This window comes from Centroberyx affinis, unplaced genomic scaffold (genome assembly GCF_046629955.1).
Source record: "Centroberyx affinis isolate AG114_WGS23_722 - 3 ecotype Tasmania unplaced genomic scaffold, CSIRO-AGI_Caff_v1 ptg001455l_1, whole genome shotgun sequence".
NCBI classification, from domain to species: Eukaryota; Metazoa; Chordata; class Actinopteri; order Beryciformes; family Berycidae; genus Centroberyx; species Centroberyx affinis.
In genome coordinates this window covers 134,737-157,113 of record NW_027279928.1, presented here as the reverse complement: position 1 = coordinate 157,113, position 22,377 = coordinate 134,737, and the positions used below count along the sequence as shown (strand labels likewise).

The 22,377-nt window shown below is 42.4% G+C and overlaps 1 protein-coding gene across 1 annotated transcript in view; it reads left to right on the top strand.

Moving 5' to 3' along the window:
* The window catches only part of LOC139650182 (inactive ubiquitin carboxyl-terminal hydrolase 53-like), a 37,004-nt gene extending 15,210 nt beyond the window's left edge, over nt 1-21,794 (top strand). Inside the window, 12 exon segments of the mRNA XM_071526761.1 lie at nt 2,395-2,544; nt 4,856-5,024; nt 6,842-6,988; nt 9,027-9,173; nt 11,583-12,375; nt 13,466-13,533; nt 19,308-19,349; nt 19,352-19,373; nt 19,465-19,652; nt 19,655-20,173; nt 20,176-20,217; nt 20,327-21,794. Coding sequence (XP_071382862.1) covers nt 2,395-2,544; nt 4,856-5,024; nt 6,842-6,988; nt 9,027-9,173; nt 11,583-12,375; nt 13,466-13,533; nt 19,308-19,349; nt 19,352-19,373; nt 19,465-19,652; nt 19,655-20,173; nt 20,176-20,217; nt 20,327-20,403 — 2,364 coding nt within the window. The 3' untranslated portion in view covers nt 20,404-21,794.
* Nucleotides 21,795-22,377: the final 583 nt, after the last annotated feature.

Genomic DNA, 22,377 nt, shown 5'->3' with positions numbered 1-22,377 from the left:
TTTGGAATTGGTGCAGTTTTAACAACAACATGTCAAAGTTGGAAAGCCACAGGATCTTTTGTATGAGATAAAAAAAAAAAAAAAACATATTCAAAGACTCAACGATCTTGGCTTGTCACCCTGTTCACACAGCTAAGTCAAATAGTCCGATTTAAAGATTTAAGTTGCAAAAGCACTACATGTACCAAAACAAAATTTACTTAAAATTAGAACACTGAACCCTTGTTTTCAGAAGAAGGGAATAAGCTCCACATGTCTATGCTGGGTTGTCAAACTTCAGAAGCGTTGTTTCGAAACACTTCTTACCAGGCCTTGCTCCACTGGCTACTGTATTACTGGAATTTGTTCATTCACATGACGGCTTCACAACTGCCATTCGTTTTCCCGCCATGTTAGAGTCAGTTTATTTTGGTCTGATTGAGCATATGTGGGAAATAAAGTGGGGATTTATTCCTCTGTAAGTCGGGGCTGTTGCGTAAGCAGTCAACGCCCAATGCCCAGTTGGCCTGTGCCACTGATCAAAAAGCTCCTGCTGGCCTTGGTCAGCTTGTCAAGCCCCCACCACCCTCAAGCTGTGTGCGTGCGTGTGTGTGTGTGTGTGTGTGCATGTGCATGTGCATGTCTGAGTGAACATGTGGGCTGAATAGATGTCATTGAGATGAGGAAAAAAAGCATGTGTTTAAGACTGTGTTCATTGTCCTGTTTATATTCACACTGATCACAAGTACACATCTGAGGATGTGTTTCGAAACCTCAAATGTTAACACAGTGTGATGTTTGTGTGCTTTTTAACTGTGCAACACAACACTTGTTTTGCCAACTTCCCTGTCTCCTTTTCTCCCCATAAAATCATGTTTTCCCCTTAGATATATTTGGTGAGGTCAAACAGAATTGCATTGAGTATAACAAAAAACAAAAATACGGCCCATGACATGCTAAATATTCCTCAGCAGATGGTTCACTTCGGTCCACCGTGTTGGAAGAGCTTCACAAAAAAAACAAACAAAAAAAAAATCAATCAGTGCAGTTCAAATCGGGGCACACTCTCATATGCTCGACACATTATATAACTTCTCCATTGAAGTATTCAGACCCTTTATTTGACAGCTCCCTCTCGCGAGAAAGCATTCCATCACAAGGATTAGTCTACCCCCTTCCCACTAGCGCGCCACAAAGGCCTTGATTCATTAGGGAACATTTCATGTGACTTTATTGGGTGTTAAAGGAAGCCTCCTCCTGCTTTGGAATCTATTGTCTCAGACGAGGCGAGCGAGAGAGAGAGAGAGAGAGAGAACCGGCTGTGCAGGAAACTTGGGAGAAACAAGTGGCTGTTTCTCAACCGCTTCTCCCATTGGCCTGCTCAAAGCTGTGGGAGCCTGACTGCTTTTTTTTTTTTTTTTTTTTTTTTTTTAGAAAGGCTGTTGTTGAAATGTAGGCATTTAGCTGACACTCTCATCCAGAGTGATTTACAATGAGTCCATCAGTAGTAAAAGCTTTAGATTTGAAATAACCAACATTACCACTGAGCCAGTCTAAGGCGCATTCCATATAAACGTGACATCCTGGGTTCGAATCTGTCCCAGGACCTTTGTTGCATGTCATCCCTCTCTCTACCTCAGTTGTTCCTGTCTCCATTTTCAAATCTCTAATAAGGGGAAAAAGGCCAAAAAATTATCTTAAAAAGTTGAATTATATTTAGATTTAATAAGGTTTGCAAGGGTCAGGTTTATAGTGACCTGGTAATATTTCTCTGACCATTGAATAATCATATAAGAGAGAATTACTTGGAAAAGAAATAAAGTTAGAGCTTCGGAGAGAGGTAGATTGAATTTTTTGAGCAATTACAGTGAGCAGAGGAGAAGGGATATGATTTCGCAGGGAGATGGTGACATGCGGTACTTCTTCAAAAGATGCGTTTTTGAAAGGAAAGTCTTTTTTGAGAGATATTCCTTTTGCCTTGTGAACATGCATTCAATGTGCAGAGAGCTCAGTTCAATGCTCAACCCCGCTCCGGTGCCATCATTCACAGGGTTTCTTCTAAGGTCAGTGGATACAGTGATTGGTGCACTGATGCAGCCAATATTTTACCCACGTGGAAAGCAGAACAGTTGAAGACCGCTGCATATCACTATGGAGGCCCTCGCTAAGAATACTGTGGATCTCCATATCAAGTGCTGCTATGACAGCTCTGATTTAAACCGGCCCTTATTTGCACTGATTGTCAAATCAATGCTGGTTGATTCCCTCAGAGCTTAATCTATAAACAGATGGAGTAACTGATTCCAGTAGCTATCAACATCACTCACTGGCCTGCCCACTTACTGGTGCAGCGTAGGTGCTGATGAGTAATTGGTGTGTGTGTGTGTGTGTGTGTGCGTGTACACATGCATACAGCTCTTCTACAGGGTGACAGATGAACACGCCAAAAAGGGAGAGCTGCTGCTGGTTGGGATGATCTGCTACTCCAGCCGCCACTACTGTGCCTTCGCCTTCCACACCAAATCTTCCAAATGGGTCTTCTTTGACGACGCCACTGTGAAAGAGGTGAGGAAACGCACACCATCGACACAAAGCTATGCATCACACAGATATCTATGTAACATTATAAGACTACAATGAAGTGTCAAGTGAAAAACCTACAAGGATATACATGAATTTAGCAATTTTCTACACACTTACACAAAGTGTTTGGTCGTCTGCTTGGATTGAGTTACTCTACAGATTATCCACAGCTCACATTTTAGAAACCTGACAGCGGAGCCTGAAGATCCCCTTTGTCCACGAAACCCAGCGCATAAAATGTGCTTGTGCGAGTTGATAAAAGCCGCGCTGTTTTTACGAGCGACAGCAGAGAGTAGCACTGTTCAATCTCTTATCTCCAGCACCAGTCTCTTTATCGCCCCATAAGGACCCCATCGATTGCCCTTCATGAGCCCCAGGGTTGATGAGCCTTTATGGCACTGACGAGTCCGCCGCCCCCCCCCTCCCCACCTTCCACTGCAACCCCCACCCCCCCAACTCTGTCACTACGAAGTGCTGCAGTAGTGGTGTGGAAGTGCACTGGTTTGTCCACATGTCTGTTCTGTTGTGAAGCTTTCCTTCTGATGACACATAGTTGTCTTTGGTTCTTCACTGGTTAAACTTGGGAATGCCTATTTGCAAGGTGTAGGTGTGTATGCTGTTGTGTGTGTGTGTGTGTGTGTGTGTTTGTATGTGTTATGTATGCTGATGGACATGTGTGAGTGTGTGTGTGTCTATACAGCTTTTAAATCCGTAGTTTTTTTCTTTTCTTTTCTTAATTTGATGTGTTTTTTATGATCTGCGTGTGTGAGCATGCCTTTTGTGCATCTCACATCCTCACCATTTTCTCTGGGACTGTGGTGCAGCGGCTGGCTGGCTCCGTGTCAATCCATCAGCAGCTTGTGCTGTGTGTGCAACCCCCCTACCCCCCGCCCCCCGACTGAGATGGAGGAGCTACAGTACTCAGCGCCTGCCAAGTCCATACCTGGATCGAAACTCGGCAGCATTTCTGTGACTCCCCAAGTCCCACCCCCCCCTAAATGACTACCCTAGTGTATCCTTATCAGGGCCTATCCAGGGAGAACCACACACACACAAACAAGGCCTTTAAAATCATTTTTTATTATGATTACAAAATAAACTTATGTATAAAATGGGTTACAAAATATTTTGAAAGTTACTTTTTGCTTCTTTTCCAGTATCCCAGGAGTATTAACCGTCGGATTCCCAACATGCTTATTTTTCTGCTTAATGGCAGGAGTTAGAAGCTGCTAAGCACTGTAATTATACCGGGCAATAACCTTAGCTTTGTTTATAGTGGTTCACACACAGAGCCTATTTAGCACACTCAAGGAGTTTGTTCCTGTCTCACTTTTTGTTCCTGTCCCTTTTTACTCCCTCATCCACAATGTCATTTCCTTTTGCACTCTCTTGTTTTTTTCCATCTCCTCTGCATTCCTTGTTACATCCTCCCATTCACTTTTCTTTGCATGGGTCTCTACCTCGTCTCTCTACCCATCGCTCCTTCTCCTACCTTCTGCTTCCCCCGTCATTTGCTTAATTAAGGAGCACATGAGCATCTGTTAGCCTGCAGCCTGCCTTTGTGGTGCTTTTGTGGCGAGACACGCACCTTGCCCGGCTTAGCTAATGTGATTGTGCGATTCTGCCTGACTGTGTAATATTCACTCGAGATCCCAAACAAATTACAATAGATGGAATTGCACCAAGGTTTTGTATTAAAGTTGACAACAAATTTTCTGAACGCTCCCTGAACATTTGTTGTCAGGTTAGGATTCAGTTGTGTTGTGGCCTCCTGGTGATGCAAACAGGGTATTAGTGGAAAATTTTCAATTCAGATATTAGTTGCAATACTTTATATTAGATTCCAGTTATAAACCATACATTTTTGATACCTCCTTGTTTAATGAAAACGAATTGAGTTATGAGAGAGCAAATTATTTTCTGTGTAGTGTGTGTGCACGCCATGGTCCATTGATTTTCTCAATAAAAATGTACATGATCCAGTAAAATACTTGAGATCCCATTATAAAAACATTGTGAAGCCTCTTGATGTCTTAAAATTGATTGCTAGCAATGGTATTTATTGATCCCTAAGAAAGATTATGCTCATCAAAAGGTGTATGTACATTTATAGTGTATTGGTCATAGGTATCATTTGGTCGTCTACAGAAAACTACTAGTAAATCTCTCTCTCTCTGTCGCGCTGTCCTCTCATGCACAATCATACATGCAAGTGCACACACTTGCGTCAGCGTAGTGTTGTGTTTAAATATTGCATGTGCATTGTCCACCTTGTCTTTGTCTTTTACCATAGATTGGATCCAGGTGGAAAGATGTGGTCACCAAATGTATCAAGGGTCACTTCCAGCCTCTCCTCCTCTTTTACTCCAACCCCGACGGGAGTGCCATCACAGCAGATGATGTCTCGCGCCAAAACAGCAGCCAGTCCCACTACAAGACCCCTCTTAACGGAGAAGACCAAGGTATGATGCGTCACGCCAGCAGGGCCATTAGGCACCTAAGTACCACAGCAACCCCCAGTGTCTCGTACCAGTTTTTCCTCTCAGTTCAGGCAACATTCTTGTTGCTATCACATTTGCTTAACATTTTTCACTATATGCCCAGTTTTACTTGAATGAGGCCCCCAATAAAGAATAGCTCAAGGGCTTTCATAATGAAAGAGAAAATCACCATCATAATTAGCATCAACTGCATCGTTATTATCTCAGCTCTGTTGGCAACATAGTCTCATTATGTCAGATAAGATTAAATGATGCCTTAGTGTCCTTATCTGGTGTTGACAACAACCAGCTCCTGTGAGATGTTGTTAGCTTGCTTTGTAGTGTGCCTTTTAAGCATTGTTTTCATTGTTTTTTCCTTGCATCTGCTATCCACAACCTTGTCCTAAGTGACCTATTTGATTATAACTTGAAATATCATGCCATGCCATAACACACTCATTAGAATGAAAACAAGCCATGGCGGCTTTTTGCCTCTAACACCGTCTGTGGACCATGTGAATACGCTCCTTATCATGTTCTTGATTTTTAGCCTTTTAGCTCCAAGCCTTGTATCTAAGATATAATGGCATCATTACAGAGAAGCAGGAGCGAAAGTGCTTTGTCAACCCTTACAGTCTACAGAAAAGCCCATCCCCGCCCCTGTGGCTCGCCTGTGCCAATTCACCAGAACCACACAGCATTCATTATTCATCTTTCCCTTTTAATTCATGCTTAATAAGGCGATGCTATATTTAACCAATAAAGTAAGTTCAGAGTTAGGTGTGGGTCGCGGATTGAGGAGGGAGAACATAAGAGCTGTGAAGAGAGTTATTGTGATCCCAGCTGGGTGGATGTGACAACAGCGAGTTTAGCCAGAGCTGATACTTTGTCTGGTGTTTTGAACTCAAGTGGCTTGCCCTGAAATGCATGCCAAGCTGGATTCTCAGTCTGGAGTCTGAGTACAATGGTTGGCTGGTGAGGTCAAGCGTTATTCATCTATTTATTTATTTATTTTGTTTTGAACTGTTTGCCTCCGTACAGCCGGAGTTTAGTGTTTGACTAGAAAAACAAATGTTGCCTTCTGTGTGGACAGGAATTCTGGAGAATATGGTGTTTTCATGTAGGATCATGTTTATCCTAGCTATATCTTTAAAAATTAATGCAGATTGTTGCAATACTGGTGGTCTCTTCAAATAGTGCTCTCACTCTTTAAGTACACAGCTTTCATTAACAGTAAAAAAAATAATTCCCATCATTTACTAATCACTTTAATTTGAAATCAGACTCAAAGACACCTCCTTTTCTCTCAACTCTGTGACGTATAAAATCCCAGTCCATATTAGTCGCCTCCGCTGGCAGCAATGAAAATTTGTTGATGACAACAGCTGAACATCTCTGCTGTGTGGATTAAAAAGCTCTGGATTTGTTTGGTTGGGGAGGTTTTTATCCCCTTTAAAGATCCTCCTCTAACTCTCCATGCTGGCCCTGCCCCAGGTCCAAGCTGTGGCAGCCGCTCACTGCCCATCAGAGCCGGCAGGGCGCTGGACCAAACTGGATCACCCTCCAAAATCAAGAAGAACATTACGTGTGGATTTTTTTGACTGGAATTTTGTTTGTTTCTTAGTTTTAAGTGAAGTATATTTAATAGCTCTATTGTCAACTTTTTTGTGTCGTCAGTCTTTTTTGACAACTTTTTTGTGACTTTAATAATTAGGTCTATCATGTTTCTCTTTGCTGAAAAAATGGATTTACCTAGAAAATTCAAAATCTCTCTGTGTTCCCTCTTTGCTGCTACTCAGGCTCTGAGTCTCCACTTCCGGTACCCAAGAAGCTGGACCTCACCAGGGAGAACCTGACCGCTCTGCTGGGCCAAGGCTCTTTCAAACAGAAGGCCTCTTCAACCTTCAGCCGGGGCAGCGGTCAGACCAGCGGAGGACGGGGACCAGGTATGAGACAGGAGTGGAGGAGAAGCGGAAAGAATGGATATGGTGAGAGTGCAATGGGAGAAAAGTGGGAGAGAGATGCGTAACCCGAAATGTGGTGGAAGGCACTGCAAAAATCGCCATTTTAACAAATCTGGTTTTTGAGTATTGAAAACATCTGTCAGTCGGGTGAGATAATTTCACTTGTTTTCAGTGGTAATTAAAAGTCTTTCCTTGACAATATTTTCAAACGAGTAGAGTCATCTGCCTTATTTCATGATACTGTCACTTGTTCAAAGAAAATTCTTGCAACAGGCAAACTCCATTGGTAACAAGTGGAATTATCCCACTCCATTAGTTCTTTTACTCTCTCAAGAAAACCTGATTTTAAGACTACTAAATTACTTGTTAATATTTTTGCAGTGCATGAGGTGAAACCAGGAGGCAAAAATCTCACCCCAGTGGCAGATTGTTTGAGACTGTTTTTGCAGTGCAGTGAGTGAGAGAAGGAAACATGCAAAGTGGCTAAGTTTCTAGCCTTGAAAGAGCGTGTCATTTATAAATATTTGGGTTCACAGAAAAAGGCGACAAGTGAGGATGGAGCACAGAAAACAGGGGAAGAGATAATTAAATGTCTTTCCTGTAAAACTAAATCTGGCCATGTTAGTAGTACAGAGGGGATTAGGGGCATTTGTTAACAAGGCAGGTCAGACAGAGCTACCGCTTGTGCACATACATACTGATGTAGGGAGGGAGAGGAGTGCGTATTGAGAAGTAGAGAGATATGGCAAGATAAGTAAGTGGCCTTTCTGGAGAGACAGAAGGAGAGAAAGACAGTGTAGTAACAACAAACTACATTCAGGGAGAGAGAAGGAATGTGCAGTATTGAAAACAAGGTCAAGATCAAGGAGAGGTGCTTAGGACAAATGGTGAAATTGCAACATATTTGGTATTATTTCACATTCCAGTGTTATTATATGGCTTTATGGAGTTGTGTGTGTCCTTGTGATCTTGATCTCTTGGTCATTGTTACTCTTGAGTTTCAAGCTAGTAGCTTAACCTGTGGTGGTAGTGGTATTTGGGAGTAGGAGGGAGGGGGTGCAAGCAGTCGAGAAAAATGTCACCAGTTGCTCAGAGCTTTTAGAAGTAGCAAAGTCAAACTAGAGACTGGACAGAAAAAGCTTTGTAATACGTTTGGTGGGGGGAACAGATGAATTGTGATCCTCATACATACCAAGTGGCTGTATGTTACAAAATCTATTTGTTCGTCATTGATTTCAGTTTTAAGTCTGGAAATCAATAATACATAAATGTTGGAATGCACATACTGTACATTCCACCAGTTTTGGTGCAGCAGAGAATATTAAATATTCTCATATTTCTTGATATAGGAAATGCCTACAAGGACATTATTTCAGTCCCTCTTCAAATCTCAGACAGCTGACAGAAATTAGCTCTTCTTTTTCAGTGCCACAGCAAGTCGTTGTGTATCAAAGTGAATTTTTCGGCACAGAGATAGGGCCGAGTGTAGAGCCATGGCTTCTGCTAGCCGTGGTTCCACCTCGCTGCCTTTCCCCTCACGCAGCAGAAAACGTGGCGTATGCATCAGCACATCGATCTGCCGTAAAGTTTCCCCCCCTGTCTACACACTCAGCAACTGCCCAATGCCTTGGGGGGGCGGGGGGCTAAGAGGTGGAGAATGTTGGCAAGGAAAGAGAGGAGGAGGGTATCGTGACCATACATATCTATCTATCTATCTATCTATCTATAGATCTAGATGAAGATCATATTTCCTGTTTGAGTCTGCAGGTTGAAAAAAATTAACTACTGCCTACAGAGGGTTAACTTCACCTTTATCTCTTGCTCATCACTTCCAGCTTGGCTTATAAGACCCATGTGTGTACTTCTACTCCCCTTTGAAGCTCATCAAACAGCTGTTTTGTGTGTGTTTGGCTTGCATTAATTGCATACTCAGCGCTGATGGTGACCCCTTTGTCCCTCACTGGGAAGAAGATTTGTTAAATGGTTGATAATAATATCTTATACCTCTTCTGTTTTGTAGTGAAGATTGGCACCAGTGATCCCAAGAGTCGCCTCAGGGAGATTTCCAGAGAAGTTGCCCAGAGAGCAGGAGAGGTCCGGGGGATGCATCCACCCAGAAGAGAGCCTGACAGGAGCGGCCAGCGGAGGCCGGAGTCACGCTACAGAGGTACAGAGCTTAGCAATCCACCAAATAATATCAGTTTTTTCATTTTAAATGGAGCCGTCACCATACAAGCAGATATACAGTGTGTGTATCTATTCATGTGGACAAATGAATAACACGCATACAGCAGAGTGAGAGAGAACAAAGGACAGCGCTGTTCCCGGCTGACTGTATATAAACACGGTGACAGACACATAGGGCACCAGAAGAGATGAGTCACATAAACATACGCATGAGAATTGCCAGGCTTGATGAAACAAAAGGCTATCCTTCCACTCCACTATCCCTTATGTAACCCTCGGTTTGGGAGCAATGTGTCAGAAAGGGGATTAAGTGCTGACGTCTGTTCAAGCCTGCCTTCATCCCTCTCGCTCATATTCAGAGCCACTGGTTCTCCCTTTGTGGTCTGCATGAGCGTTCACAAACAAACAGGCAAAACCAAATAGTGATATGCAGTATGTGATTCAATATGAGGGTGGATTTAATTGTACTTGTTACTGGCAAAATTCTGAGAAAGCTACCAAAGGTTCCTGCCAGCGAGATGACCAACATCTTCATTTGTCTCATCTCTCCTACTCTCATCTCAACAACTGATGAGTTTGTGTGGTGTTTCTAATCAGGCGGCTGATTGGTGCTCTCCTTTAATGCTTACACCAGCGCTCTCAATTAAGTATCTGTGAAGGGATTATGGAAAACAATTGTAACACACTCCCAAATCCACCAAGTAAACAGCAGCAAGCCTCTGTTAGCACCAGGCTCACGTCCCATTATGATTGAATGCAGTCGGCTAAAGGCGGCTAGCGTCATTGCTGTGATGGATGGCAAGGCTGGAGGTGACACTACAGTTAATGTAAGTAGTATAAATCTACCCCAGCACTGCTCGTGCCCAGGCTAGCACTTTGCTAAAAAGCCTACTCCAGAAAAACTCGAACCACTCAAAGAGGAAAAAACTTTACCACTCGGTTCAGACTGTGGGATTTGAGGGATTGACCCCAGGGTATTTCTAAATTATGTCTTACTGTATTGATTTAGACATGTTACCATTCTCCCAAAATGAACCTCAGCTTCATTTACGAATTCACATCATTGAGCTGGCAGCAGAAACTCTTAAAACACAATCACACCATACACACTGCCAAAGGCCTGGACAGTAATGTTTCAAGTGATTTAACTCCGTCACACAGTCAGCAAAATCCAACGAAATAGGAACTCCATCTCTTGTGACGTTACTTCCAAGGGCCGGCAGTATTGTATTCTATTATTTTCACTTGGCACACCTGAGACCATGACCCTGCAACAGATCACATGGACCTGTCATTCATATGTTGACATCCATACAGAGCACATAACCTGTGATTCACACACTGTCAGAAAATACTGTTGGACACAACTATGAAAGGGCGTAGAATGGATGAGCCTTGAAAATAAAATTAGAACATGCACAATAAACGTTTTGCATTCATGTGGGAAGGATAATTTTCATCACTAGAGCTTCTTATCCCCTAGTTAACACCATTCAGTCTATTGTACACATTTTTTGTACAGCATGCACAGTTTTCCTCACAGCTGCTGAGGTCCTAGTGATTTTCAAAATGATTCCAACCATTTTTAATAAAATGGTAACCATGTGCCATCTTGGTGATTTCACCTCATTTTCAGAATTACAACAAGCTTATGCAAACCTGTTACAAGGAAAGACACTTTTTTCTGCCGTTCAAAGATCATCTCCATTTTGCAGTGTCATGCAGAAGATGATTTAGGGAGTGTGTGCCTGAAGTGTGCACACATGCATTTGCAAACACAAATGCACACATATATACAGCACACACGTAAATGCACCACACATACACCAAAGTACAACCTTTTATCATCAATACCTTCATGGATGTCAGCACATGAGCTGGCTTCCCTCCATGTACGCACCATGAAGGAAAATGGACTCCTGGTGTCTATTATTTGCACCTTCCTCTCGTCTGCAGACATCACCGCAGTAAATGTCAGTAACCCCGTTGTCGCCATGCCCTTCCCTCACTTTCTGCCCCTCCTGCTGTTATCTTTAGCAAGGCTTTGTGTCTTGGGTCAAGGTGTTGGTGAAAGTCAATTTCTGTTCTTGGCAACATGACACACAGCACTGTCGTTTGGCATCGGCAGCAGCAAGAGAGATGTGACGCCAGCCAACATGCAGTGTCAGAATCAGCATTGTTTTGCAGAAAGTGGCTTTCCTTGTTACAGCTATCTGGACTGGTTATTTTGACCAATAAAAGTTTCCCCTTGTTTACGAAAAGTGTAATTTTAACATTTAATTGAAACAAGAAAGAGTTATATTCTTGAATCAGTGACCTGAAGCATCTGTTGACAATATGGTGTGCTGTTGGTTAAAGCGCTCATGAAACTTCTTTCCCTCACACTCAGATCCAAGTCAAGAGAGGACCTACTCCCGCTCCGCCTCCCCTCCAGAGAACGGCTTCAAGCAGCACCTGGAGACTCGTCTTTACAGCAGCCAGGGTAAAGGTCCCACTCGGACTGAGCGAACGCCCCACCTGGGCGGTCGGTCCTCCCATGAACCCTCTCGCTCTCACTCAAGGGTGCAAGTGCTACCCACCGTACCCAGCGGTGGCGGTGGCCACCGCAGCCGGAGACTGGACCAGGTCTCTAATGGATATGATACGGACAGCAGCCAAGATTCACGGGAGCGTCCTGGAAGCGGAGGGAACAGCCGTGGCAGCAGGTCTAGTCGACCATGGAAGCCCATGCGGGAAGCGCTAAATGTGGACAGTGTGATAAGTGGCATCGGTGGTGGTAATTCGGTAAGTCAGGAGCGAAGGCAGCACAGCCCCCGGAGAAGGCCCAGTAGTCAGTCGCCCTCCCGAGAACGAGAGCAGGACAGAGACTTCACATGGGGAGGCAGAGAAGAGCGCAAACCCAAGAGCCTAATGACTATCTATGAGGACGAGCAGAGGCACGAAACCGGTGGCAGCCGGAGCTCGCTGGATTCAGATGGCCGTGGCGGCTACAGCGACAAGGATAGGTCAAAGGGCTCGGCCACCCTTAAAGTCCGCAATGACAACTGGAAGATCCAGCGAACGGAATCTGGATACGAAAGCAGCGACAGGCTCAGCAATGGCTCAGCAAACCTGGACTCACCTGTGGTGGAGAACCTCTCCTCCAAAGAGCTGAGGCCCATACCTGAGCTGCATCTGACGAGGTACAATGCATGATCACGCTTGAGTTTTATCTTTTTAATCAGCCTACATACAGTATTATTCTTCGATAATATATTACTTAAAGTCCCCACGAAATGAACTCCCATTACTTTTACTTCCTGGAAAACACAGTATCTTTGGTGATGACCTCGTCCTGCACTAGTAGGCGTAAATGTAAGTTTCTAACCAATAAAACCATCTGATTTTTGAGCAATCACGCCCCTCCGCACCACTCCCATCAAATGAAATCGCCTTTCTCTCTCTATTATATAGTATTGTACAGCAAATTTAATAGCTAACACTATAACTTACTCTTTATAAATCATGTTTACTGAGTGACACCACTAGCTTGTCAAAATGCTTCTCTGTCATCCCATGCCCCGCTCGTGTAAGGATTTGAGTCTCAAATGTGCTGCCATTTCTAAATAATTAAACATTACAAACAATCTGTTCTAAGAATAGCAAGACCCATTTAACATAAACGCACACCAGGCAGATACACCGAGGTTATTGTGCTGGGCTGTCATTTGTTGGCTTGGCAGTACAGGTCTTGTTTGGAGATAATGATCCCGACTAGCTGACAACTCCTCTACTCAGAGGGGAGAGCCGGGGGATGGCCGACTTTTGCTCTAACCACTAGTTTATTATTCAAGCCTATCTCTTGACAGTGGATTGCCTAAGTGCTGCTCAATTATTCATTCGTCGCCATATATCCCATGAACATGTTCTGTTCAATGCTTAAGACATTGAAAATATGTATAACATGTATAATTTATTAGTAATAAGGTATGCTTTTTGTATTTTAAGGGCACCGCCATTTTTGACAGTGAGATGCCTATATGCATGCAGTCCTCGCAAAAAATGAGTATCGGATTCCACTGTTGTAAATCATTCATGGAAAAAAAAATGTATATAGGCTGAAGTCATGAGGGCTTATTTCCCTGTTTACGCCCGCAGGATAGATCCATCTTAATCTCTTTAAAAGGCTGGTAAGGGGAAAATCTGCATTTTGAGGCACAGCACAAGATCATACTCCGAATATCCTGTGGCATTACACATTTTATAAATAATTGAATTTATTTTGTATTTTAGGGATCCCTTCGCTCAGAGGAGAAGTGATGACTTTAAGTCTGACATTTTGCACTCTTCATTTTCCTACGGTAAGAAACTCTGTCACTTTACACTGACTTCTTATTTCTGTGCACCTACCACATGTTGAGCTCTATTGATGTCTGCCTATTCTGTATATTCATAAATCTAAATGTACACCATCAGACAGAGTTAAACATGCACCTGGGAAGAGTTTGAGCTAGTATTTAGAGACTTGGCAGTGGTTTAATCAAGACAAAAATTATTGAGCAATTATTTCAGAAATATATTACTTTTCTGTATATTACATAGTAGAAATAGGTCACAAGTGGAAGAGTCAATCATTCACAAAGCTTGTCCCTCTCATTATATAAATCCCCTCTGCCCAATGGACTTCCATGTATTGTAAGGACCTGAAACATTAAGATAGTACTGAGTAATTTCCTTGATTTATTGTTCTATCAGAAGTGTTAAGGTCAGAGCCTGATTGAAGGGATACTGTATGGAAATGTATGTGCTTCGGTTCCTCACCGACTGGCCCTGACCTTTTTCCTGGGGAAAGTTAATGCCATGCAGCACGCAGAGAAATGCATGTGGCCTTAAAGGAAAAATCAACCCAAAGAGAAAATAGGCTTTATGCATTTCAAAATGGGATTATGGTGCCAAAATATAGCAAATCTGAAGAAAGTGATCTGTTTTTTAACACTTTTTTGTCCCATGTCAAATTATATTTTTGTCTTATGATAACTTTGATGTCTCATTCAAGGCTAAGTGGAAAATGTGCTGTGCAAAGACTGCGTCTGGATCATACTGTAGATGCTTTTTGTGATTTCTAAATCCCACATGCGCAACAGCAATATTGCCTAATTTGTTGTTTTTCAGAAAGTCCTGAGTTGGGTTTAGCTTGTTTGTCCCTCCTCACTGACAGATTTATCAAAAAAGGAAAAACAGAAACAAAATCTACCCAACTAATCTGCTTCCCCTTCTGTATTATTGGTGAGAAACAAAGCTTTTTGGTAGCAAAAACACTGAATATACTGTATGTCAGGTTGAGAAGTTGCTATAATAGTTATTTTTGTCCCCCAGACAGGATGGAGGGAGATTAGATGACATGAATAGCACTAGGGGGTTTGTCGCCTGGACACTCTTCACATTCTCTGTCTCTTCTTCCTAGCACACGCTCTCCCCATGTGATCTATTACCATAGAAAGAGAGGGAAAATAGCTTTTGAATTAACAAACCTTTTGGAAGAGCGTCACTAATTCCCACAATAGGAATACGTGGAGTTTATCCTCAAAGAGAGGGGAAGATGAGTGTGCTTGTGGGGGCCACCCAGCTGTGCCTAGCCGGGCAGAAAATGCCATGACCGGGCCTGTCAAAAGGTGGTATTCAAATGTGCAGGCACATATAATGACATTTTGTGGCACCACAAGTATTTTTAAAGTCCCAAATGCATATGAGGCAAGGAATGGGAACATTGGTTGCAAACAACAGCCGCAGAAGTGTTTTGTTTTTATCCGAAATTGAAGATAGCTTTTGCACAAGTGTGGTGAGCTGAGAAATAGAAACAGAAAAGGGTAGTGTTTAATGCTGGTTGTGTTTTGGCCTGTGAGCATCTGCCTATGCAGAGTGATCCATGTGGAACAATCCCTGGCAAAGAAACAAACACTTCTGAGGCAGACATGTTTATTTTTTTCCACTGCTGCAATTTCCCTTTCCCTTTTTTGACCTTTTGCTAAGCTTTTTCCCTCAAATTATCATTTCTAGTGCTAGTTTACTTTCAGAATTGATTGCACACATGTAAATATTTTACAAAATTATTTCTTAAGGGAATTTTATCTTATATTATTTTACATTTTTGTATGGAATTGGTGGCTTTTCATTGGTCTAATCTGTAATCTAATGGAGACATTTTTTATGATGATATTGACATAATCTTTTTTGAAGATGTGAAAGGTTTGCTCTCATTCTAAAAGTTTCTCAACTTGTATTTTGAGTTAGGTTTGGTATCTCCTTAGCAGATTTCTGTTTTACAGTCACCATTTTGAAGCCAGTGTGAGACATCTACTCCCTGCTGTTTGCAAATTGTATTGACAAGCTGCAGCAAATGTGTCTGAAGTCAATTTGGCCTGAGTTCAGTTGTGGTATTCTGGCATGGGCTGCACTTCCAGAGAGGCCTGAGCAGATTCCAGTAGTCCATTAAAGTCTAAAATCCTTTTGAAAAGCACATTCATGTGGGAGAGCAGGCAGCAAAAACAAATCAAAGCATTTTTTCCATTGTGAGAAGCACAGTTGACACGTTAAACTTGGACAATCTCTGCAGCATTTGAGAAGATAAAAGTAAAGATTGTTATTTTTAGATCACTTTAGCGGCTGCCGTCCAGACCTGGTCACCTGAATGACAGCCTTTTGTCCTTGTTGCTGAAATTCCTGTGGAACCGCAGCATACTTAACTGGATATTGTAGCAGAACATTCCGTCTCTGATGGTGTGAAAGGTCACGGCTGCTGGGAGATGGGCGGGAAATCCAGACACTTCAACCTGCTATATCTAAACCGTAAATCATGCCCTCGCTCAATTTAGCCTGATTGGCTCCTGTGGCTACCCAGACCTCATCTAGACTCCATAGAAACAGTCTTCAGAAGTGATTATTGCCCTGTTAGCACATTAACATAATATCTATTCACAGATGAATACCCAGCAGAGGAGTTGTGTATTTAACTCACTCATACTGTCTTGCATGTAGTAAAAAAAAAAATACACAAACATGTTGGTCAGTAAGACACAAAGATTGGCTTCAGATAATGTTAAAACTACACTTAAAATATGCTGAACATTATATTGTAATATGTAATTGTATATATGTGTGCACCAGTTGCTTGAGAATGCACCATTGCTCTTTTTTCTTTTTCCTCCTTTTTTTTCATATGCTTAGTTTCACATGCCGACTTATCAGTCTAAGGAAACTCTGCTTGTGACAAACTTTCAGCAAATGCATAAAAGCAGTCAGGAGGAAAATTATCCTAGGATACAAATGGGTATGATATCTATTATGTTAATATGTTTACATGCATTTTCTGATGTGCATGTCTGTCCATGAGTTAGCGTGTTGAGAGCCGTAATGCTACCAGGCTTAGATGGTCTATTGATGCCACTTAACAAGCCAGTGACTGATGTGTTAACCTAAGTGTTAATGCCATGGGATGAGTCCACATTTATATTGTGGCTTTTGGCTTAATGTTCCCAGGCCTGTGCCATATCCACACACACACACACACACACACACACACACACACACACACACACAGACACACACACACACACACACACACACACACACACACACACACACACACACACACACACATTGCACCGAGTGGAGTGATTTAACAAAACACAAGATAATATTTTGATAATTGGACATTATGCTGTTATCATGAATTTGACATATTGTTGAGTGTCAAATTTTTTGTCACTTTGAAAAAATTAGATTGGGCAGTTGTAAGTGAGTTGAGAGCATTGATGACAACTATGTCTTTACAGGCCAAAATAGATATCAAGTTCCTTTGATATGTATGCTGTCCAGTGGCATGCCTTAACAAGAAGTTATGTCTTAACAAGAACTATATATAAATGTCACTTAATACTTTGTGACAACTTTTTGGAGTTTTGTCCACTAGCAGATCAAATTTAAATTTGTTGAAAGCTTGACATTTTGCCAGGGTTCGTTTTTCCTCCCCACATAGTTGAGTTCTGCATGCAGAACTGAATTGCAAATATGCATGCAAGTGTGATTGATGTTGAAGAATTTTAAGTACCGCAGATCAGCAGAAAGCAGAGAGCTACAAATCTTGACTCGGCAGCCTTAGAACTGAAACGTGCAAAGTTGTGTCGTTTTGTTGCATCAACAAAACTTCAAAGAGCTGTCAACAAATTTTGCACTCATAATTTTTCAAATCCCGGTTAGGCTTGCTTTCATGGCACGTAAAGAAACAGATTTTCCGTATCGTCTGAAAGATTCACACTCTGGCAGTTGGAATAATTGAAACGGTGTCAAATCACTTTCTCCTCTGTGATCAGTTAAGTGACCTGAATGACTTTTTAGCAGATCACGGCAACCCACCAAACAGGTGTCTTTTTTGGCTTGCTCAGTGTAATCCTTCATGCTGGAATGGGATCAGAGACGGGTCTATCTGTGATTTACATCCCCAGAAACGGTATCTTTATTCCCATCGCTGTTTAAAAGCTGAAACTATAGTAGCACACACAGCAGGCGTCCCATTCAATCAAACCAGCCACTGATTGTATGCACCTTTTTTGAAGTGCTGCAGTCTAAATAAAAGTAGTAAATGAAATGCAACCTGAGACAAACAAGAAAAAACTAGACCGCCTCACTTTCCTATTTTAAGGACTACTTGATTGTATACCGTCCAGTTGACATAAATATGTCTGTGAACTTGTATTGTTATTTAAAGAGACTCCACTTATTCCACTTGGTGCAGTTTAGATGATACAGTGAATGACATCAATCCACATTCAAATCCATGCAATCACAGAACATGGACACTTTCCCAGGCAAGTGCAGTAGGCCATGGAAACAGCAGGACACCCTGGATATGTCTGTTTTGCTGGCATTGGCAACTGCAGCAGTGATCCCCAAGTTCCACTGTGTGCGCGATGGATATCAGCCTGACCTTGAACTTAAGGAAATAGATGATTAGATAGTATTATTGCTGTTCAATCTTTTGATTTCAACAGTAACGCACAGGCTTATACCCCAACAGCACATTCGCCTCACTCGTCATTATCCCAACTGCTTTTTCCCCTCAAGCTTTCTCTTGGCAGCAGCGCACGTGACTGTAAAAATGAGGGGATTTACGAAGGAGCGATGTAACAGGGCTTGTTAACTGCATCCCGCTTTGTTTTTGAGAATGATATTGTTACAGTTGCTTGCCAACATTGCAAATCAACAGCATCAAATTGTGAATTGCCACATGGACTTAGCGGCTTAAAAACGCAGCAGTGCTGGGGAGGGGATCTGGAGTCTGGAGTCTGACCCTCGCGTAATTGCATGCCAGCACAAAGGATTTAGCCACTAATGCTCCGAGAGAGCACAAAAAAAAAAAGAGAGGGTGTGCTGACACATCACAGATGGTCCTTAGCCACTCACTCTCTTCCTTGTCCGGTTAGTCAGCTGTCATCTGTCTCAAGCCTTGTAAATCACACCCATTCTGCCAACTTTGAGGCTTTGTTTTTGTTTTGTTTTTTTGGGCATCCATTTGTGAACTTGCCTGTCTATTGATCTCATTTGCAAGATTATCTATTATCGCAATATTATTGCAGCATAATTCAGTGACATAACATCATAACCTAATTGACCCAGATGGATGGATCGACAGAATTTTACAAGTTTTCATGACTTTGTGTATATTCCTGTTTCTTCTCTGTTAGAGAGTTCATCCAGTGTCCTCATTGTTTATCCTTAGCGCTGTTAGCTCAGAGCTAACAGTGCCTGGATGTGGACCCGACTTCCCTTTGAGGGGCCCCACTCTCTGGCTGGATCAGACAGTCAGAGTGGTACACAGGGGGCCTGAGGGCGCTCTGCCAGACTATCTGCTTTGATACTTCCTCTCCCAGCGCCAGGCAATGGCCCGCACCGTGACCCCTGTTAGATAACATGTCTTTGCTGGAGAGACACAAAAAAACATTGTAGCCCTGTTCAAATGGAAACCCATGACAGATGTTATCTAGTCCTCTTTTTTACCATCTGGCTGTGATGACCATTAGTTTACAAATTAGAGTGCTGTGGTATAAAATGCTCATGAGCCTTCATTCATGTTGTTTAGGTGAACATGCGAGAAAATCTCCAGATCTTCAAGACTCCAATCTCAATCTAGTCCTCCCTTACAAAGGTAAAACAGTACCGCATTTTTTAAAATTTCTCAGTTGAATTAGCATGTGGGCAAGAAAAATACTGATCTTTGTGCCTTTGCATTGTAACAGAAGAAGAGCTTTCCGATACACTCCCGGGATCCTGGAGAAGAACAACGGTCTGGATAGCGAACATGAGGAGAACGTCGACGGCAGCCCCGTGAGCCCCGTGCCGCCTTACCTAGCAAAGACCAGCAGTTCTGAGTGGAACAGCTCAGATGATCTCGCCGGACCCTTCTCCGAACAAGAAGAGACCACTGCCGTCGCCCACAAAGACCCCTCCCCACACAACTACCCCCCACTCGCCCCGCTTTACCCCCCAAGACCTACGGCCACAGGCACACTGACCCGCGTGACTTCCACTCCCGGCAACTGGAGGTGCCGTCGCGGACGAGCCCCCGCCATGAGCCCAAAAACGGCTTGTCTTCCCTGTCGCACACCACCCTCCGCCGGTGGATCGAGACGCCCGCCGAGCACAAGCTCTCGTCGGATGCCAGCTCCAAGTCGGGCTCGTCGGACCAGGACAGGAACGACCTGTCGGCCAGCGAGAGCGACGAGAGGTTTCCCAGCCCGAAGCCCGGCGACGACGACAACATAGACTCCCCCGCTTCGACAGAAATGGCTCTGCCCACCACTTACTTTTCTGTGGATAACTGTATGACAGACACTTACCGGGCCAAATACCACAAGAGGCCCGCCTTGTACATGGTGACAGACTTGAAAGGAGAGGAGCATACCTCATCGGGGGAGAGTGACGTCGAAGGGAAAGGGCTGCCAATACCAGATGTTCACTGCCAGAGCTTCCAAAAAGCAGATCAGAATCAGGTATCTGGACATACGGTAGTATTTACAAGACTTTTAGACTTTTACTGTACCTGAGTGTTTGCCCTATAGAGCTATCATTGATTCATTTTTTTTCTCCTCCATTTTGCAGGTTATTCTACGAGTAAACCGACTGCAAAGTGGAACCCCGTTACTCCAAAAGGACTTGATGAACATGGATTCTTATGATTTTAGCAAAAGCATCAAGCCACCTTGTATGATCCAATGACTGTGGATGTCAAAACTAACTGTTACCCACTATGACTGCTACACGAAATTAACTGGGATGTTTATTTGCTTGTATAGCTGTCATGTAAAGTTGGACATGAATCTGGATGCCAAAGAGATTGGTCCTGAAACACTGTTAGAAGAATGGCAGGAGGGCTTGCTAACTCTCTGTAGCTGCTTTTGGTATGAGCTACTTGGTAGCTATCATTTTTGAATTTGCACAGTAGAGAGAGCCAAAAAAGTACAGAGAAAGAAACACACCTAAGATGTTTTGCTGTTGATCATGGTCGGACTTCTTGGAACACACGAGCCAAGGGTTGGATAAGTGAAGAATGTCTCACAAAAAGCCACTTTACCCCGCAAGAGATTAAGAGAAAATCACATGAAGAAATGACCTATTTCTTACCAATCTATTTTTCTCTCAAACTATGGAATGCTTGTATTTCTTTGTTGAACTACTCTCATTTCAGTGTTATAAGGTGTCCGCCATAGTTCGCCTATTGAATGTTTTTGATGTAATTTATCTTTAAGTAGGTTTTTAAAAACTTTTGAGAGTTTTCAGTGATATTCAGAACAAGGGTTTTTTGAGATTTTGGGAAGTTATTCTACATATTGTACATGTTTATGATATGAGCACTACTTAAAAATGGATCCCAAGGGTCCGCGCGGGTATAAGGTGACGGGCAAATATGTTGAATTTATTGTTCATTGGTAAAACGGTATCTGGCACATGTACTTGCTGCACCCCTCAGCCTCCACCACACACAGCACACACACACCTGCACACACACCATCATCCCGACACATTTGGTGTGTTTTGCTTTAGACTGTATTCACAGTTTTAGAAATTGTCTCTTTCACACTCCTTCCAGTTATAAGCTCTTCCCCTTTCCCTCCATTTTGATTGATGTCCCGAGTCAAATCTGAGTATTCTAAGTTGTCTCTACTCTTTCTCAAAATATGCTCCTACATAATTGGCTTTTCCAATAAACCTGCACTGGTAGGATATGGACATGTCAGGGTTTAAGAGTTAAGTCTTCTATAGATGGATAGGGCTTGCTTTTTTTTTTTTTAACCGGTTATAATTTTGCTTAACCGCAACACCATGGTTTATTTTGGAGAAAAAAAATGATGCTGTAAATCTCATTAGTATTTTATTTTTTGGGTTGAAAATAATGTTTTATATACTCCTCAGCAGAATTTACTGCACAGTGCCTTTGTATTTTTTCTATGTCAAGACAGGTTTAAATAGGAGCCATGATTTGTACAATTCTGTAATTTCAGAGATTCTTTTGTAACATTTAATTTTTATCGATTAACAATTGTTTAATAAACAATTTTATTTAACCATATCACTGTGTCAAGACATTTTGCATTCATGAGTATACATAAAGTTCCATGAATAGCAATACTAATCACCGGACCTATAATAAGAAGAAAGCTGGTTTATGATCAGTACTAAAATATCAAAACATGAAGTATCGATAATGAAGGCTGTTATTGTTATTAAATAAACTCTCAAGTGAATTAATACCACCAGATGAAAACGTCAATGCTTGTATTCAACAGAAGCTAGAAAGCATGATATTTTTCTGCCATCTGCTGTCTGTTCCTCTTAACTGCAGCTTCTGATATTAAGTGGTTGCTATTCAAGTGAAAATTCCCTGGCTGTTAAAAGACTGGTAAACAGGCAAAGCAGCAGTTATAGTATTGAAGGGATGGAAACCAAACGTGGCATTTTCTGTATAGAAGAGGGAAAGGGGTGGAGAACAGACAGGGTGGGGTGGATGGACTGAGACAAAGTGCAAATGCTTAAGCCATCAAAACTATTAAATGTTGATGCATCAGTAATGGGAAGTGAAGTGTGACTGCATGAAAATCAAAATGACCACCAAGTGCTTAACAAGCAGAGTCGATGACAATTTTCATATTTGC